We start from the raw sequence: 19,107 nt of genomic DNA, 5'->3' as shown, positions 1-19,107 counted from the left end.
AACCCTCTCCAGAAAAGCTAGAGGTAATTTACATTGCTCCAAAGGAAAATTTTTCTCCTCCATCAACCTCCAACTGTAGCTTAAAAATGTCTAAATGATAGTTGTATAAGTGATAGAGCTTAAGTGATAGTTGGATTCACTTGGGGAAAATGCTTTTCCTTGAAGACGGACCTCAATCACTTCTAAAATTGTGTTGGGGCTGAGGAGCTGAGGAACCAGACTGGGAGTTAGTGAGAGGCCCCAGGGCAGGGGTATGGGATGAGGGTGAGCATTAACTTCAGAAGTCAGAGAATGCTAGGGCAACCAGGAAAAATACAAACAAAATCTTCCAAACAACGAACTTCTGAATCTATCCTAGTAGGAACTAATTGCACTTATTAACTGCTCTGTGAATTTGGTATGAAGTAGGCTCTGATTTTTCACTAGGCAATAAATGATTTAAGACTTATTTTCAACAGTAAACAGTACAATTACAATTATTTTTTAGAATAGAGTGTTTTAATATCCAAATGTTCTTATGGTGAGTCTTTTTAAGGTCATAAGAATGGATTTACATGCTTGATTAGAAACGATTCTTCTGGTGCTGCAGCTGGGTGATCTGGGCTGTGGAGACCACCCCCTCCCCACACCTGCTGTGAGATAAAGCCAACAGTTTGGAAGCATTTCCACCCATAAGAGTAGTGAGCAGGCTGTGTGCATGAGTTACAGTACGTGGAGCAGAGACCGCTGGTTCTGAGCCCTATTTCTGGCACTCATGCATATTGCTTATGCATGTGTAAAGGAACAAATAAGGATTAACTGCATTCTCAGAGATGCGGTCCTGGGGAAAGAGGATGTGTTACTTCCATGCTTTTGCTGTATTTTGTGTCTAATTACATTTTGTGTCATTCTCCATGTCATTTTATGTCATGCAGCATTTAATAAATAAAGTGATTTATTACTAATAAGAAACAATAACCTTTGGTAGTGTTTTCCAGCACACAAAATGTTTTCATATGCATTATATAATTTATAATTTCTTGAGGATGTTTGGCAAATACAGATAGTTGCCTGGGGACCCCTATAATACCGTGTTATCAAGAAGACAGGTTACTTCCTAGATACCTGGTTTCAACGTAAAATGACATGTTAGAGAGAGTTATAGTGGTAATGAATTTGCTCAACAAGATATTTTTAGAGGCTCTCAGGGTAGAGTAAAATTAGACTGTGAAATGAGACTATAGAAACTTTTAACGGGCTTTTATAGGTAAGCCGATCTTTTCTTAAAAATAAATAAAACTCATTGAAATCATCTTGTAGGGATGAGATTAAACCCTAATCTGGAAAAGCAGAGCTGTGTAAGGGCAATACCTGAGGAGTGTAGCCATGTATATCCTTCCTTCTTTTTTCTACCAAAAGAGTTGGGGGTTTTTCTGTTTCTCTGTCTCTCTGGATCTCTCTCTCTCTCTCTCTCTCTCTCTCTCACAAACACACACAGTCAAGATCAACAGTGAGTTGCATTGCACTTATTTTAATCTTGCAGAGGTGTCCATGAACTTAGATGGGAATGCTCATAGTGAAAACACTGCCGCCAGCGCTGAACTGATAAAATAGGTATGGAAGTCACCTTCTTTGAATATTTCACGATTTTCCTATGAAACTCTCCAGATAGTAACCTCCTCGTGAGGGAAACACTCATCCAGGGGTGACAGAATGAGGCTTCAGGGCAATAATCAACTCACTGAATGTGCCCTTCCCTTCCCTCCCTTTTCTGTGTACCTCTGTGGATCACCTAGGATGCTGTAAACCAGAAATTAACACAACATTGTCGACTGACTATACTTCAATTTAAAAAATTAACAAAAAAAGAAATAACAAAACACCTTTTAAGGAAGTTGCATTCCTTTGCCTTTGTTCTCTTGACACCTGGACCCAACACAGTATCAGGCTGCTCCCATGATGGCATGGATCCATTCACCCTGAAATCATCTCCGATCCTTTGAAAGAGAAGATGCCCAAGTTACTTTGGAAGTCGGACAGCAATGTCATATTTGAACCAGGGCTTGTCCAGATCCCTTATTTTGTAGTTGAAGACAATCTCTTTGAGCATGTCCGTGGGAGATGTATAATGCAATTTTCATCCCTGGGGCATCCATTGTGTTCCTGACACTGGAAAAGGTGCTACATCCTTTATCACTATTCTCTGGTGCTAGAAATATAATCAGCCCTTGTAACCTAGTGCTGACTCTAAGCCCAAGTGTGATAGAGGGAAAGAGCCTTGCCTTATGGGAGCAGCCTGGCAGAGGAGGAGAGAAGCAGCTGTTTTAAGGGAGGTATTCACATAGCTGAGAGACAACAGAGAAGGAGGAGTGGGGAAGCTATGGGGGTCTTATTGCCTTAAGAGACCTGCATAACAATACAGATATTTAGAGATAGGACATAATGCCAGATTCTTTAGTAAAAAATTATAGTTCTGCTCTTTGAATTTCTGCATCTTTAGCCATTGAGTGATAATGTGTATAAAAGAAGGAAGGTGTTTGGGAAGTCAAGTTAAAACCACAGTCTTTTATGATTCAAGAACACTTGGATCTGTGCTAAAAACACCCAGCTCTCACTTTTTGTGCCTGCTCTGATTTAATGGAACAAGACTCCATGCAGATCCTGCTTTAAATAGCACCTCTCTTGGGGAGTAAGATGGAGTTACCTGGTCAGGGAGCCCAGGGAGTAGGAATTCCCTGTGCTAGTCTTCATCCTTCGAATACAGGAATGTTCCTGCCTCTGAGACGTGATGTTAAAATGAGCAAAAAGGAGAAATAAGGATATTAGAAGAGGAAGATCATTGTATGTACTGAAGAAAGGATCCTAATGGATCCTAGTGGAAAAATGACCAAGGATTTGGGGCTGAAAGAACCTTGTCCTTGAAGAATCACAGAGAAAAATTTTACTTAATTTTCTCTTTCCATAGATTTGACAGACATTGTTTAGGGGTAGACTTGCATTAGTCCTTCTGTTATTATTTTATTTTATTTTATTATTTTTAATTGCAGTGCAGTCAGTTACACTGTGTCAATTTCTGGTGTACAACACAGTGTCCCAATCATGCATATGTATACATGTATTTGTTTTCAGTTCCTGTTCTTTTTCATTAAAGGTTATACAAGATATTGAATACAGTTCCCTGTCCTTCTTCAGTCCTCTTGCATCGTGGTATAATTTCCATCACTGAATTTCTATGATTCTCACATGAACCATTTAAATATTTCTCAAGTATTTTTTTCCTTAATAGAGGATACAATTTAAATAGTATGAGTATGAAAGTTGGTTTATCAGGAGCTGCTTGTCAAGTTAGTATACCACTGCCTTTCTCTTAGAAGATGTTTATTCCCTTTTCTGCAGAATTCACCAGATAGAGGGACTTGAGAGGTGGAAGAAAGCCCTAGTGCACATACCAAAGAAAGTGTAGGATTTTTAAAATAAGAAGACTAAATAAGAACAAAAACAATTTTTATGAGGCTTTTTTTCGAGTATGTCATCTATCTTTCAATAGCTGATTATTGATTTTAAGAACCATGAAAAGAACAACAAAACTGCATGAAATCCTCTGAAGTCATCATTTTCAGTTACTTTGTTCACAGGTTGTTGGTGCCCATTTACAAAGAAATAGAATAATGCTAACAGTTTTTTTAACGGACAAATGGATCATTCTGTGGGCTGACTGACCCTTCTCATCCTCAGAATGCTTTACTTGGTGCTTTTTTTCTCTGGGCTTTGGGTGATTATCAGGGTCTGTAGGAGTAACCAGATGTCAACTCTGTAAGTGGAGCTAAGTGTCTGTCAGTGGAATAGAAATTCTCTTCCTCATTTCACAGGGAGCAGGCTTCTAAACTGTCCGTGAATTGTAAAAGCAAGGCGGCTGAAGCAGCAGTATCAGATAGGAAAACTATGATAGGGTTACTGGCTCCTTGTGACATGGAACACAAATAAAATGCGTTTTTCCAAATGCCGTGTGGATGCTTTGAAAGCTATGCATCTATGAATCCATCTTCCCAAAGAGGGTCCCTTTTACTCCTCCCCTACCACTGGAAGAGTCAACACTTGGATAGCAGTTGAAATTTTGGAAATCACTTGAGGACCCACATATACAAGTAGACACAACATGAAGTAATTTCTTTTACTGTGTAGATTACTTAAGTTTAATTGATGATGTAGTAGGGTCCAAAATAACTCATGATCTCTTGTAGGTATTTCAGGGTTTGTTTATACCTTGGAACTCAAGATTTCTTTCTGTGTCCAGAAAAATCTAGGTTACCCTGGAACAGAATGTCTTCTGTGAAACTGGAATTCAGTCAGTGGTAATTGGTGAGCTTGTTAAATAGGATTCTTGTCTGCTGTACACTACCCTGAAGAAGCATTTAATGTGTTGACTGGTAGGAAGTGAATGAAGTAAAAAAAAAATTATTCATTTGTAATCTACTATATACTAAATCCTAGTAAGACTAGCATATCTGTTACAATGATAGAATATTCAGTACTATAAAATACAGATCTGTGATAACCTCAGGGACCAAAATGTCTCCTATAATACCAAAGAGTATGTCAACCTAAGGACACATTAATTCCCTAATAACAAGGACAAAACCCCCAAAATAGAGGTGATCTAAAAGATTATTTAGCCTAGATTTCTACATCTTGTTAGTACTACATCTAACCATGTTGACGAAGTACCCGTTACTATGAAAAAATTACAAAGCCTACTTACTGTGTGCTTTGAAATTACAGATTTGAAATGTAAGTTGTTCATGCTTTACTTGAAGTGAATTCATGAGAAGTTGCCCAGTAAGAACGAGGAATGAATAGGTCAAGTATCTATGAAGGGAGTTGGAAAGATCTGCGTGTATTGTCTGAGGATGATAAGGATGAAAATTTCCTTGGTCTTCAGATACACTGAAAGCTGTTATTCTGAGGACGATAAAGAGGATTCCTCCATCTATGTTAACTTGAGTGAGAGAAAATGGCTTCGATCTGCAGCCTGAAAGTTTCAGCTTATCTCAAAGGGAGGACTTGGTGGGGAGAGTTATTTGGAGGGTAAATGAATGAAATGAACAGAGTACAATCTCTACAGAAAAATTTATGCCTAATATTGACACTTAAGATTTAACATTCACTCTGTCTCTTGTGAGAAGTTTGGTTGAAAACATGTTTACTATTGAAAATTCTTAAGGCTCTAATTTACCAGCTTGAACTATTGTAAATGTCCTATGAAATTTCATTTTAGCTGAGGAAAGAAGTATTTGGGCTTATAGTGCAGTCTTATCCAATTTGAGCAGAGGAGGCTTGAGGAGAGAGAGCACAGCCATTTTCCTCTTAATCACTAAAGCGCCCCATTATTAATATACATGAACATGTTCATTGTATTTCTCACAAGCATACCAACTGAAAATTAGTATACTTTCTAGCAAGTGAATGGTTACATTTTATCAACAGCATTCATAATTTTTAGGAAGTTTACACTTGGTATAGACTAAGGACATTATTGACTTATTGTTTTTCTCTTAATTACTCTAATTATTTGAAAAAAAAGTGACACAATACATACATTAGGGAATTAAATTTTTCTTTTTGCCTCTAGTATATAGCATCCAAAAACCTATCTCTAATATAATTAGGAAAACACTTTTTTTTTTTGCCTCATTAAATCATTCAGCTCACAAGTTTGAAATTGGACTGGAAACAAAAGCTTTTGGAATTTTTTTCGTAGAAAAATAAAATTGTTTTACAATTTTTAAAGAAAGCCAATAAACTATTCTCGAGTGTATGTCCATGATGCTTAGGATAGATCCTTTGAGGATGTAGGAGAATCAAATTTCAACATAGAAAATTATCCTGACTGTTTACCCGGGGTGCTAACTTCAGTGCAGTGCAGTGGTTAAGACTGTGAGACTCTCGGATGTCAGCCATCCATTCATTCAATCATTTATTCATTCAATCATTCAACAGACATTTTGGGTGTGTATTGTGTTGTAGGCTAATTCCAGACATTGGGGACATAAGAGTAAATAAGACAGAAAGAAACTTTCCTTTATGAAGTATACATTCTAGGGTGAGACAAGCACTGGACAAATAAATAAACACATAAGATAATAACTGTAGAGAAAATAAACAGGTTTTGAAAAGGTGGTCAGTTTAATCAGGGTGATTTGGCCTCCTGAGGAGGTAACATTTGAACTGACAGATTTTAATCCCAATTCTACCACTTCCTGGTCCTGTGGTGTTGGACAGGTTCCTTCTCTGAGTTTCAATTCTCTCATCTGTGAAATGAAGATACTTACTAATTAGAAATAATTTGAGGCTCAAAGAAGATAGCAAAGTAACACAAGGCTTGGCCCATATTAAATACTTAGCTAATTAATATTAGTTAGTTACTATTTTATTAGTAAACTGTAAAAAGGACCAGGAAGCAGTTTCTTTCATTAGAGTACATTCTGCTCAGGCCACACAGAGCATTGTTTTTCTCTCTTGTTGGCAAGTAGGATCGCATTCTGAGGCCTGACTGACTAATCTGTATTAAAACAGCTGGAGAGACTCCAAAGGAAGGCTTGGTCCCCGTGAGCAGGAGTGCTGGTCAGTTAGTTGTCCAGATGAGGATGCCTGAGACTCAGTTACAAAATGTCTGTCTCTCCCAGAATTTACATGTTATCTCTTTCAGGAGCCAGATTCTAGCCCAAGGAGAAGCTTTCTGGGACTCTGAGAAGTTGAATTTTAGGCAACGATCCATTTTTGTTTTTTCCCCCCTCCTTTCCGCCAAATGTTAGGTCAAAGCATGAAGAAGAACAGAAAGATTTGCAGAGGGGAAACAGATGTTTATGTTCATTTCACAATCATGGGCCCGGTGGATATGGAAGAGCTCTAACAGTATCCAAGACAGAGCTGCACCAAAACCACCCCAAGGATTCCAGTCTCTTTCCTGTTTGCTTAAGACTCCTTTGCCTCCTCCCATGAGACTAGGTGTTCTCTAAGTTTCCCTCAGTGACCCCTCCAAAGGTCTCACAGTCATGCTGATGGCTGTTCTGCAGACAGCAGGCTCAGTGAACAGCGATTCTCACTTACACAGCTTTGCCAGTCCTGCCTACGGCTCTTCTCCCAGCAGCTGGTGCTCGTGCGCCCGAGTCTGCCTGGTTAGCCTTCTTCCTGCTCTGTTTTACAGCTCTCTGCGGCTTTCCCCACCTTGCGCCAGCCTCTGCAAACACCTCTGCTTCTCAGCCTTGTGCATTCTCTTTCTTCCAGGGTCTCTCTGTGTCCCAGCCATGGGCACAGGTCTTTCTAAAAAGCACTCTGACTCCTCATTTAGGAATTTGCTAGCTGTTTCTGAGAGGCTCTGAGGGCCTCTTCTGTTTTACACAATTTCTCCTGTTAGAAACTACCAACTCAAGAAATTCTATATATATGTATACCTATTTTTAAATTGCTTTTTACTGATTGATGATTGTTTATGGAATTGTTCCTCTTAACTTGATTTCTAGGCATTTTTATATCATAGAGAAGGGTTTTATGAACTTTCTAAATTACATTAGATTGAACAATAGGAACTTAAGATAGCCAGTGGTTTTGAACTACAAAATGGTAATTTCATAGGTTCCACCTAAAAAGGAATGCTTAGGATGCTTGTTGAAGTTTACATTTACAGCTCTTTCTCTTATTGGGTCTGGTATAGCAGCTCTGGTATGGACCAAAGAATCTGTATTTTTTTTTCCCTTTTAAAATTGAAGTACAGTTGATTTACAATATTGTGCTGGTTTCAGGTGTAGAGCAAAGTGATTTAGTCATATATATATTTTTTCAGATTATTTTCCACTATAGATTATTACAAGATATTGAATACTATTCCCTGTGTTATACGGTAAATCCTTGTTGTTTATCTATTTTATGTATAGTAGTGTGTATCTCTTAATCCCATACTCCTAATTTGTCTCTCTCCCTCTCTCTTTCCCGTTTGGTAACCATAAGTTTGTTTTCTATGTGAGTCTGTTTCTCTTTTGTATATAGATTCATTTGAATTATTTTTTAGGTTCCACATAAAAGTGATGTCATATGATATTTGTCTTTCTCTGTCTGACTTACTTCACTTAGTATGACATTCTCTAGGTCCACCCATGTTGTTGCAAATGGCAATATTTCATTCTTTTTTATGGCTGAGTAATATTCCATTGAGAGAGAGAGAGAGAGAGAGAGAGACAGAGAGTGTGTGTGTGTGTGTGTGTGTGTGTGTATATGGAAACTCCATACTGTTTTCTATCATGGCTGCACCAAATTACAGAATCTGCATTTTTAACAGGCAGGTTTTTCTAATAACCAGGCAAGTTTGGGAAATTTAGGTATGTCATTTATAGTTGAATAAACATCTAATTAAATATGGCACTTAGGGCAATTTATATTGCTTATGGGTCGATTCTATTTGATGTAAGAAATTTTAACTTAGTGTGATGATGATTATTAAGTGTCCATTAAAATCTGTTCACCCTTTCTTTGGGCATATAGCTAACCTCTCTTATAGTGATGTGTGGCCTAGGGTTTAACTTCTCTCCAATGAAATGTGAACAGAAGTCATGCCTGCCACTTAAGGACCTGGCCCAGACCATGACTCTCTGTCCTCACTCTTCCGTATTCTTTCATCTTCTCCTGTCTAGATATAGAGCACTACAAAGTCCTACCCAATGGCAGAGTCACAAGATGGAAAAAAGTAAATCCTTGAATGACCATGTGGAACAGAACCATCTCATCCATCTGAACACTTGCCCAGGTCTGTTATCCAAGCAAAAAAATAGAATTCTAACAGTTTGAATCATTATATATTTGAGTCTATTTGTTCCACTAGCTTTTCTAGTGTGGTTCCATTATTACAAAAACCAAAACAAGTGTGCTGTTAGCTCCACCACTAAGAGGCAGGTAATAAGAAAACAGAACAGACTAGAAAGGTGAAGAACATTGTTACACCGTGGCAGAACATTCTGTACAGCTATTGTCTGCCGAATCTGGAGGGTAAACCTAATTCTTACTGAGTCTATAGCACTCAAAGAAAGGATTGGGAAAAGCCAGAATATTAGAGTATATTAGTTGTTGCTGTATTGAGCCAGGTGTCATAAGAAAGAAGAGAATTGAGTTGGTTGTTTTTTAAGCAGAGGTTGATAGAACGCCACTCTTAATGGCCTTCTAGAGAAGGAAAATCGACCATTTTTGGATTCCACAAATAGAAGATACAATTAAAAAAGGATTTGAGCAACAAATGTTCATTTCTGTGTTTAAACAGGGAATCAACTCTGTGGCAAAGATAAGTTCCAGGGAACTCATCTAAGTTTTCTGCTTCATATGGCCTCTATGTAGCTATTGTTAATTTGAGGGCAAAAGGCACTGGCTAGACAAAGCAGGCAAATAATGTATGTTTAAGAAGTACGTCTGGGAAAGACATACTTTAATCTTGGATGTGGTTACTGGTACATGGAACTTAGCAGAAGCCAAACAAGTTTTTGAGAGAATTGCATTTCCGAAGAAAACTCCAAACTTGGACTAAACAGTCTTATGACTATAAAACAACACTTGAGCCTCAAAATTGCACAAGCAAGAAGCTGGCTGTGAAAGCCGCATAGCTCCTAAGAAAGACAGAGTCCCTAAGGTCCAATTCAGATGTGTGTTATGGAAGATAACTGATGAGGAAGAAGAAATTCCCAGGAGACCCAAGCCAGGGAAAGTTGAGAATAATGGATGAAGAAATTGCTCCCAGAGAATAGGATGAATGTCAATTCAAGAAACTTCCCCCACTGCCAGGGCATGGAGTCTTCTCAATATTTGCCATCAGGATTCTGTTATTGCTATGTCTCTCCCATTCTTCCCTTTTCCAGAAGGGGGTTTGAATATTTTTGGTTATCCCATCCCTGTTCTATCATTGTCTAAGGGGTGAGTGTGTGTATGGGGCACATCTTGTGGTCTTCTATCTCCATCAGATGGAAAGGACCACTTATCACCTGAAGATGCTTTGTTTTACATGTGGGAAAAAGAATGCAACGATATTTGGTGGCTAGAGAGCCTGATGCAAACAGAAATGGCTAGTTTCCATCAAAATCCATTCTTTCTCTTGCGGACATGTAGGTGGGTTTTATCTCCCAGCTTCCCTTAAACCGAGATGGGGCCTGGTGACTAAGTTATCTCCTATGGCATCTGATGGGAAATGATGTCCGTCACCTCCATGCCTGGCCCATAAAACTTTCAAAATTCAGGTTTCTCTATGCTCTTTCTCATTAGGCTGCTTGGATGCAGATGCAGATAACTATGAGATCTTAAGAGATGGCAGGGTCACAAGATGGAAAGAGCCTGGGTCCCTAAATGACTGAATGGCAGAACGCAGCTCCACTGACTTGACTACCTGCCCAGGACCATAACATCAGCAAAGAACATCCTGCTATGGTGTTAATCCGTTACATGTCTGGGTTTATTTGTTGTAGCAGATTAGCATACCCTAAATAACAGTGGCTTTTCAATTAATGCTGTTAGCTGTAAACCTGTACACAGCTTACACTGTTTATTTACTGTTTCATGGCCTCCACTTACTCCCTTACAAGTTATTTAATCTCGGGCAAATTGGTTACTAACTTTGTGCCTTGGTTTCCTCATCAGTAAAAATTGAGAAAATAATAACACCTCATAGGAACACTGTGAGGAGGCAATGAATCTACGTCTGAAAATGTGTCAAATATGCCTGAATCGTAGCAAGGACTATGTAAGTGGACAGCTATTGCTACTGTTGTTGAGTACATGTTCTAGTGGCGTTTGAGTTTCAACCACACTGCGTGTAGGATCACACGTGGCCATAATGAAATTCACACTGAGATTGTGAACGACAGACACCATAAATAGAAGCTGTGGTGTGAACCAAGACAAAACGTGGAATGAATACACATGAATCAGGTCCTTTTGTCTCGTGAATATTGGGCACATCCAGAAAGTTGGTGGACTTCAGAGAATTCAGGAATGATATTGGGCCACTCTATGATTCACAGTGGGTACCTATTGAATTCACTGATGGGATTTATTCTGACTGCGTTACACCCGGAAAATTAACTATCTAGATTCTGCTAACTAACCCAAGGGGTGGCATGGATTTCTGTTGATGGGAAAATACATTTTCAGCCTTATCAGAAACTGTATCCTTACATGAAGGGTAGGACCTTTGTATATCCTGTGACCTTGTGCTTGGGATTGGTGAGGGGGGTCATTTCTGTTGAGTTTTCTTACCTGTCCTTTCCTCAAAGTCCACATTAGTTGCCCACCTTCAAGCTGCCTTTGTAGAACAAGCCAACTATATCCCAAAACATAGATGTCCAATGTACAGAGCCATCTCTGAGCTAAATTTGTTCTTTGCCCCTCAAGAATAGGGAGTGATGGCAGATTCTGAAAATGCTATCCTGGAAATACAATACTGTTTACCTGAAGCCCAACCTCCTTGGGCAGTTAGGTACTAATAAAATGCATGAAGGATTTCCTAGCTTGGACAGTGTAGGGGGCCAGGCCTTGCAGAATGAAAGTCTTGGTCACAGGGAGCCTGTCCACTGAAGCCGGAATTGGCTGCAGGGCTTGGTTTGTCGCCAGCGGAAGCTGGAATGCAGAAGGGTTATGAACTGCAGATGCAGTTTCTTCTGATCCCGGGAGCGTGACTTTTCTGGGGTCACTCTGGTCACAGATACTTAGTTTTCTTTTTCCCTCTGCTATTCTTTGTTACTCCTGGGAGATGAAGCTCACGATTCACACTCTCTGCATGTGCTTACACTCTTAGGCACCACAGTGGAGATTGTGGAAGGGACTGTTTCTATAATTCCTGTCACTGCATCTTTGATGTGGCCTCCGAAAAGTCCAGAAAAAGCATCACACACACACATCTCACCGCCTCAGAAAAGGACACTGGAAGGTTGAACACCTATAAGCCGTTGGGTACTGAGCATCATGGTATTTAGAAGGAAGTGATTCAACGGGCCCATTCTTGTCTCCTCTTTCACATACTTCTTTCATATTTTTGCCTAAGGTTAGAAACCTGGTGATTTATTTCAGTGTCCGAGGAGAGGCGTTTTAGTTTTGCTTTTGGCTTACAGAGAAGCCCAGAATCTCATCCCTTCTCCAGAGACTCTTGGGTGTCTTCAGAACGAACAAAAGAGAAGCTCCTGAGTAAATATTCCCAAGTGGGCAGAACTATGTCATCACACTTGATAGGCCTGGGGTTTTGTTTTTATTCACTTTTTATTATTTTATGTTAGTTTTTCCCCTCATTGATTGGGCATAGTTTCCCCTTGCTCTGGCCATTAAGGTTCTGATTGCATCTACCTTGGACTGATAACCATTTAATTAGGTGGAAAAAGTTGAGAATCGATGTTCAGCTCTCTGGGAAAACAACTTCCTTTTACGTCTCACTCAGCTGATAGAGCAACTAGATTTTTTTCCCCTTTACACAAATTGTGTTAATATCCTGCATAGGCAGCCTAGATCTGCAAATAGTGACTCAACTTTTTAAACATAAGGGATTTTCCTAAAAGGGTGGGTGATAGAAAAAAGAGTCATAGACAAGACCAGTTATAATACAGAGGATGATGGACAAGGTGAATGAGGTCCATCATGCACAGGCTTCAACCTGAATGGCCTTATTTTACACAGCCGTGCACATAAATGTACAAACCACAAGCATAATCTAACTCAACATACAATCTAAATTCAAAATGGAATATGTCATCTGTCATGTGAAACATTAATTGGTAATACTTTGTCAGTGAGAGGTCTGCCGTAAAACTCAAAGCTGAAGATCAGATAAAGACAGGAAGGGAGAAGAAATATGATTGTCCCATGGTAAGATGTGAAATCTCTAAAGGTTGTTAGGACCTCTTGAGTCATTCCTGGAAGGGAGTAGGAAGCAGAGCCCAGAGATACTTCTTAGGCACACTTGTAAAAAGCATGAGTGATCCATTCTACCTTCTTCCTGCTGGCCCCAAGTTTTAGACCTAGCCCTTAGCTGAACTTGGGATTACTCTGGAAGATGCTCCTTTATTAAGAACTATAAATGTCTGAGTGGGTCACTCAAAGTTTAGGTAAGCTTTTGAATGTAATTCAAATGGAGGAATTTGAATGCATCCCATCTGTTTCCGAATGAAATTTTTACATTATATAGTTAACACCATTTAACAGATGTGATGCTGGCCCCTTGGGTCAAAAAAATTTAATTCCTGTAGGGGTAAAATGATTATTTAAAATGTGAGCAAAATAGTTCAAAAATATAATACATTTGATAAATATTTTGTATGTTCTTTCCTGAAGAGACATATATTGGACCAACAAATTGTTCATTTATTTGCCAAAGTTTTAATGGACCAGGACTTATCTAAGCACTTATCTAAGATGATTAAGACATAGGAATTAATTAATTCAATAACTAGCTATTGAGAGTTTATTATATGTTGAGTTCTAGTTAAGAGATGAGGATAGAGCAGTGAACAAGACAGAGTCCTTGCCCTCGTGGAATTTATATTCCAGTGTGGGACAAAAACTGGTAAGCAAATAAATATAACATCAAGTAGTGTTAAATCTTATGAGAAAAGATGAAGCTGGATAGAAAGTGACTCTGTGTGTACGTGTGTTTGTGTTTGTGTGTGTGAATGCTTTGATAATGGGATCAATTGAAGATGAGGAGGATCTGGGGGGAATAAGGTCATGTTGGGGGAAGAACAAGTACAAAATCTTCAAGGAAGGAAGGAGTTTGGTGTGTTTGAGGAATATCAAGATGGCTGGTGTGGCTAGAGCAGAAATGCTGAAGAGCAGAGTGTTAGGAGATGAGGTTGGAGAGATATCAGGGACCAAGTCATGGAGTGCCTTGTAGACCATGATAAATGAGGTCTTAGGGTGAAGGGAAGTGATTGGTGGATTTGGGGCTATAGATAGTCCCTCTGTTAGCTGTGTGAAGAATTGACTACAGGAGGCAAGACCAGAAGCAGGGAATTGGGACGTGATTCCAGTACTTTGTGTGAGAAATGATGGTGGTTTGGATAAGAGTGAAAGCAGTGGAGATGGTGAGCAGTGATCAGGTTTGAGATGTATTTTGAATGTTGACCTGATTGATAGTAGGAAGGGATAATAACTGGTGGTTTGAATGGAGACGGATGGTAGGTATTGTCAAAGGAAGAAAGGAATTAAGGATAATAGCAAAATTTTTGTTCTGAGCAACTGGGTAAAAGATAGTGGTCATGTACTTCAATGGGAAAGAATGAGGAGGAGTAGATTGGGAGAATTAAAAAATTCTGTTTTGAACAGGTTAAGTTTGAGATGCTTATTGGATAACCAAATGGACAGTTGGTTATTTGAGTCTGGGTCAAGGACTTTTTTTTGTGGTAGAGATATACATTTGAGAGTCATCAGTGTATGAATAATATTTAAAGTAATGAGAGTAGATGCAGTCAACCAGGGCAAGAGCATAACTAGAGAAGGGGACTGAACACAAGTATGCCAACACAGAGTGGTAGGGAAGAGATGGAGAGAGATTTACCAGAGAGGGGAATAAAAACTGGGAGAATGTGGTATTCTAGGAACTAAGCAAGTGTTTCAAGAAGGAGAGTAATAAACCACAAGAAAAGCCTTCAAGAGATCAAGTAAGATGAGGACTGAGAATTGAACACCAGTTTTGGCAAGACATGACCCTTTCCTTCAGGAGCTTACAGTACAGTGGGAGTGGGAAAGTAAGGAAACAAATAAATTGTCATACAATGGTGGGAGCTGTGTTCTAGCAGTGTTAGCACATTTCTGGAGATGTGTTGAAGATAGAGCAAGGAATTCTCTTTGGGGAGTCAAGGAAAGCTCTGTCAAGGAAATCTCTATCAAGGAGAGGTAATTTTGGATTCTGGTAGGTAGGAAGAAGGGAAAATAACCAAGATTCATAGAACTTAAAAACAGCTTTTTCTACTTGGTTGTTGATTTTTCTACAATCACTCATGCAAAACTAATACTTTCTCTCTTGAGTGAATATCCCACTATTATTGCTCCACGTGGACATATTTATTAATTATCAGTAAGCACGGTGTCTATATTCTAGGGACAATACATTCACTCTGTCATACCCTACTCCATCTGGAGGAAGTTCTCTCTCTTTCTTTCTTTCTTCCTTCCTTCCTTCCTTTCTTTCTTCCTTTCTTCCTTTCTTTCCTCCTTTTCTTTCTTTTCTTTCTTTTCTTCTTTCTATTGATTAATGGAGGTACTGGGGATTGAACCCAGGACCTTCTGCACACTAAGCACACACGCTACCACTGAGCTGTTACCCTCCCCCACCGGAAGATATTCTTGAAATTATCTTTCCTTGTTGTAGTCTTTATCTTTTAATTAATTTTAATTCCCTTTCCTAGCTGTGTGGCAAGTGTAGAGACCCTATTCTTAATAATAATAGCTACTATGTACCTAACGTTTATCATGTGTAAGGCTCTGTTCTAAGAACTACATGTATTACTTTATTTTGTTCTCATGATCTTAATACCTCTATCGTCTCTTTAAAAAATTCATGATAACTGAGGTACAGAGAAGTTAAGTAACTTGCTCAAGGCCACACAGTAATGGCAGAGCCAGTATTAGAACTGGGCTGTCTGGCTTCAGAGCTCACTATCTTGAACAGTATGCTGACTTCCATTCTTACTGTTATATCTTCACCTTCCTGGGATGGGCGGCTATTAGGGAAAAATCTTCTTTAACAGAGAGATTCTCTTTGACTTGAATTTTTTAAAATTCTTTGCCTGCAGTTTTCTAGACTCAGTAAACCAGTTGCAGAATGAGCCAACAGGACCCAGGGACTGGACAGTGGAGAAGAGAGCATGAGTTCTTTTACAATTGTAGATTCTAGTGTGACTGTGTAAGGGTTTACGTTCAATCAGTTCCTGTATGAGGAGGAGGGTAGTAGAAAGAGTTAGGGTCTTTGTGGGAGAAGACCCCTCTACTAATGGATATATTCACTTCCTTGCGCTCCTAAATGTATGTGGCTCGTGTCTTCATTTCCCTTATAAACTAACTGCAAGCCCATGAGATGACTGTGTACTTACAAAGGTACAAAGTATAAACCAAAGTAACAACACTTGGGAATGCCTACTATGTGCAAAGTATTGCTTTGGGTACAGTGGCTGAGATTTCTTGAGAGCTCAAACATGGGGTAGCCAAAATCTTTAAGAGAGTTTGTTGCTCAAATAACAGTAAGTATGTACACGACTGAAATATAAAACAGCTTGATCCTACTGGACTCTAGCCATGGTTCAGCCTTTGTTTGATCGCTAATGTATCTTCTTATAGGCTGCCTTTGTCTCTAAGGATGGCTTTAGCCTCTTTCTTCCTGACACTATACTGTAATCAGTTTCTCCAATAGATGGGGAGGGGAGATATAATTTTTAAAAGCACTTAAAAGCTCTCCTTTTGATAGACTTTGGGTTCCACTTTTGATCTAAAAGTTTTTGAAATTAGGTACCAGCCAGTTCCCTATCCTGGCAGAAAGAGGGTGTAGAAAAAATAACCTTTGCTGAGATGTTTACAGGTCAAGTTGCAGACCTAATTTTATAATTAGTTTTTTTTTCCCTCAAGGTGAAAGTCTACCTGTAGTTCTCTTTATTCTGTTCTCATTAAGATGTTTTTTCTCAGGGCATAGTCACCATATTTTCAGAAAAGCTTAAGGGAGCCAGTGTTCAAATTTATTCTTAATTTCCACAAATATAGAAAACCCTGCTGGGAAGTGAAGACTGTTTTCACTGTGGTTCCCCCCGGTCTGCTATGTAATAGTGTCATAAATCATGTACGCGTAGTAGGAGGCGGAGTCATAGGTGATTGTTTAGTTCTGGAAAAGAAGCTACTTCCTATAGAAAGGATTTCAAATGGCCCCACAGCAAAGCCAGCGTGCACACAGGTTTCCTGTGGGCCGCTTCCCCTTTGCTGAGCCGGACCTAAAGCCAAAGTGAAGACGAGAAATTTTCCTCTCACAAAACCTCAAATCTCTGGTAACTCAAGCTGATCTTACTGTGATATAGTGATCAAGTTGATCACTGTATTAAAAAAAGTTATACAATCTAGGCTATTGTAAACTCAGAGAATTTTATGAGTTGACTTCTAAGAAATTTAGTAAGTTTTCTTGCGGGGAGGGGGTAGATTAAGAGAAAAAGGAAGAGTCAAGATGCAAAAAATTTAGATAAGCTATCACACTACAAACTTTAGAACACTCAAAAAAATGTACCTGGAAGACTGTAGTGACTACAGTATCTTAACTCTCAGACCTTAAAATACTTTGTGCCATATTTTGTCCTTTTGAGACAGGTTTTGAAATACTAAAATTTTATTTTTATGTTTATTTTTACTTTAAAAACATGTTGATTAAAAATACCATTTTTAGTTCCAGATACAGATTGTCTGATAGATATTTAAAACCTTTTAATTCTCTTCCCTCTAACTACCTCCACAGGAAAGTGAAAGTATAAGCACAGCACCAATTTTCACAGAAAAAGGAATGTTCTAATGTTGTTAATCTCAGCATTTCATTTATAAATGGCCCACGGTGAATATGTGAAAAGTGGCAAGAACACTTCCTTCACCAGTTGTGTGGTTAGTGGGGATTTTTTTTTTTTTTTTGGTAGAAAAGAATTGTGATGCAGTTACACTATATTTTAAAATGTTCACAGTAAAAAGCTGATGAATCTTCGGGCAAATGCTGAGTAAAATTTCTGGCCCCAAAGCCTAGGGGGCAGTTCAGGGTTTTTCCCTGCATTACTCATTTAATTTACGACGGGTAAAAAGGGCTGCAATAAAATTGATCTACGAGTTGTTCTAACAAGTCCAGCAAAGACCTTGGTTGTACGTTACGCCCAGCTACCTGGCTCCTGCCAGGCCCACACCCAGGACTGATGGTAGAGATAAACCAGCCCCTCTGGAGCCGGGATGTCGCCCCCCTCATCCCAGAGGGTGGTACCCCAGAGGCAGGGGGCGGTTTTCCACTTTCCTTACCTGCGTAGTGGTCGAACACAGTGGGCACGTATTCCTCCGGGAAGGCGTCGTTGGCGTAGCTCATGAGCAGGCAGGTTTTGCCCACGGCGCCGTCCCCCACCACCACGCACTTGAGCATCTTCTTCTCCTCGCGGCCGCCGCAGCCGCAGCTGCCGTCGCTTGCCTCCTTGCCGTTCATTCTGGCGGTTCCGGCTGCCGTGACCGTGACCGCGCGGCTGCTGCTGCTTCTCCCGCTTCTCCCAGAGCCCGTGCACAAGCGGCAGGCTTGAGATCAGGCTGTCTCACTCTGGGCACCTCGGGTGGCGCAGACTTGTCCCAAGTGGCTGGCATGTGCCCTCTGGCTGACCATCCTGGTCAAGAAAGGTAACACGCTGATGTTGATGAAAGGGGTCTGTCCCTTTTCCCCAGCAGTTTGAGTTAAGAAACCCTCATTTTCACCGATTCTAGGGGCTTCCTGTCCGTCTAGAAGTGTCAACAGCCTGAGGGTTTCACTCTGCTCTCCTGTTCTCCCAGCCTGGCTGAAGACACAGTGGAATTTTGCTAAATCTTCCCCATTTTCCACTTCATATCTAACATGGAGGAAAGCTGGGCTTTTTCATGGAGTTTTCCCTTGCTTCCTCCAGCTTGCCGAGTGTCAGGAAATCATGGGTTTCCTGCTGCATTCCATATTAGGATCAGTGGGCTGGAGAAGGCTGTAACAATGGGAGCTCTGTGTGTGTGTGTGTGTGTTTGTACTTCTGGGGAACGCTGCCAGGACGTGGAGTGGGGAAACACTAGGGGTCCCGCTGCAGACTCAAGCTGTCAGACTTCCTGTTCCATCCGCGGCTGGGAGGCTGTTTGCCTGTGGCTGGCTGGGAAGAAGCTGACGAAAGGATGGAAACTGGGGAGGACTCTCTGCCCCAGGAACAGAGGGAACGGTTTAAATGAACAGAGAGAACCACACCAGCCGCTGTAGCATAACACATGACATCATCCCTCGCTGAGTCGCCAGTTAAAAGCTCTGCAAATTAAAGATGGTCAGTTCTTTGCACACTTAAGTGAGAAACCTTACACAAGTTGTCCTGGCAGTAAAGAAGAAAACTTTCCAGAGTT

The 19,107-nt window shown here is 40.0% G+C and overlaps 1 protein-coding gene across 1 annotated transcript in view; it reads right to left on the bottom strand.

The window, feature by feature from the left end:
• The window catches only part of RHOJ (ras homolog family member J), a 76,878-nt gene extending 58,045 nt beyond the window's left edge, over positions 1 to 18,833 (bottom strand). The window contains exon 1 of the mRNA XM_006188008.3: positions 18,016 to 18,833. Within this exon, the coding sequence (XP_006188070.1) occupies positions 18,016 to 18,193 (178 nt within the window). The 5' untranslated portion in view covers positions 18,194 to 18,833. The remainder of the gene's footprint in view (positions 1 to 18,015) is intronic.
• Positions 18,834 to 19,107: the final 274 nt, after the last annotated feature.

Source organism: Camelus ferus, chromosome 6, assembly GCF_009834535.1.
Source record: "Camelus ferus isolate YT-003-E chromosome 6, BCGSAC_Cfer_1.0, whole genome shotgun sequence".
NCBI classification, from domain to species: domain Eukaryota; kingdom Metazoa; phylum Chordata; class Mammalia; order Artiodactyla; family Camelidae; genus Camelus; species Camelus ferus.
Note: the sequence above shows the minus strand (reverse complement) of the source record. Positions and strands in the feature narration are given on the sequence as shown.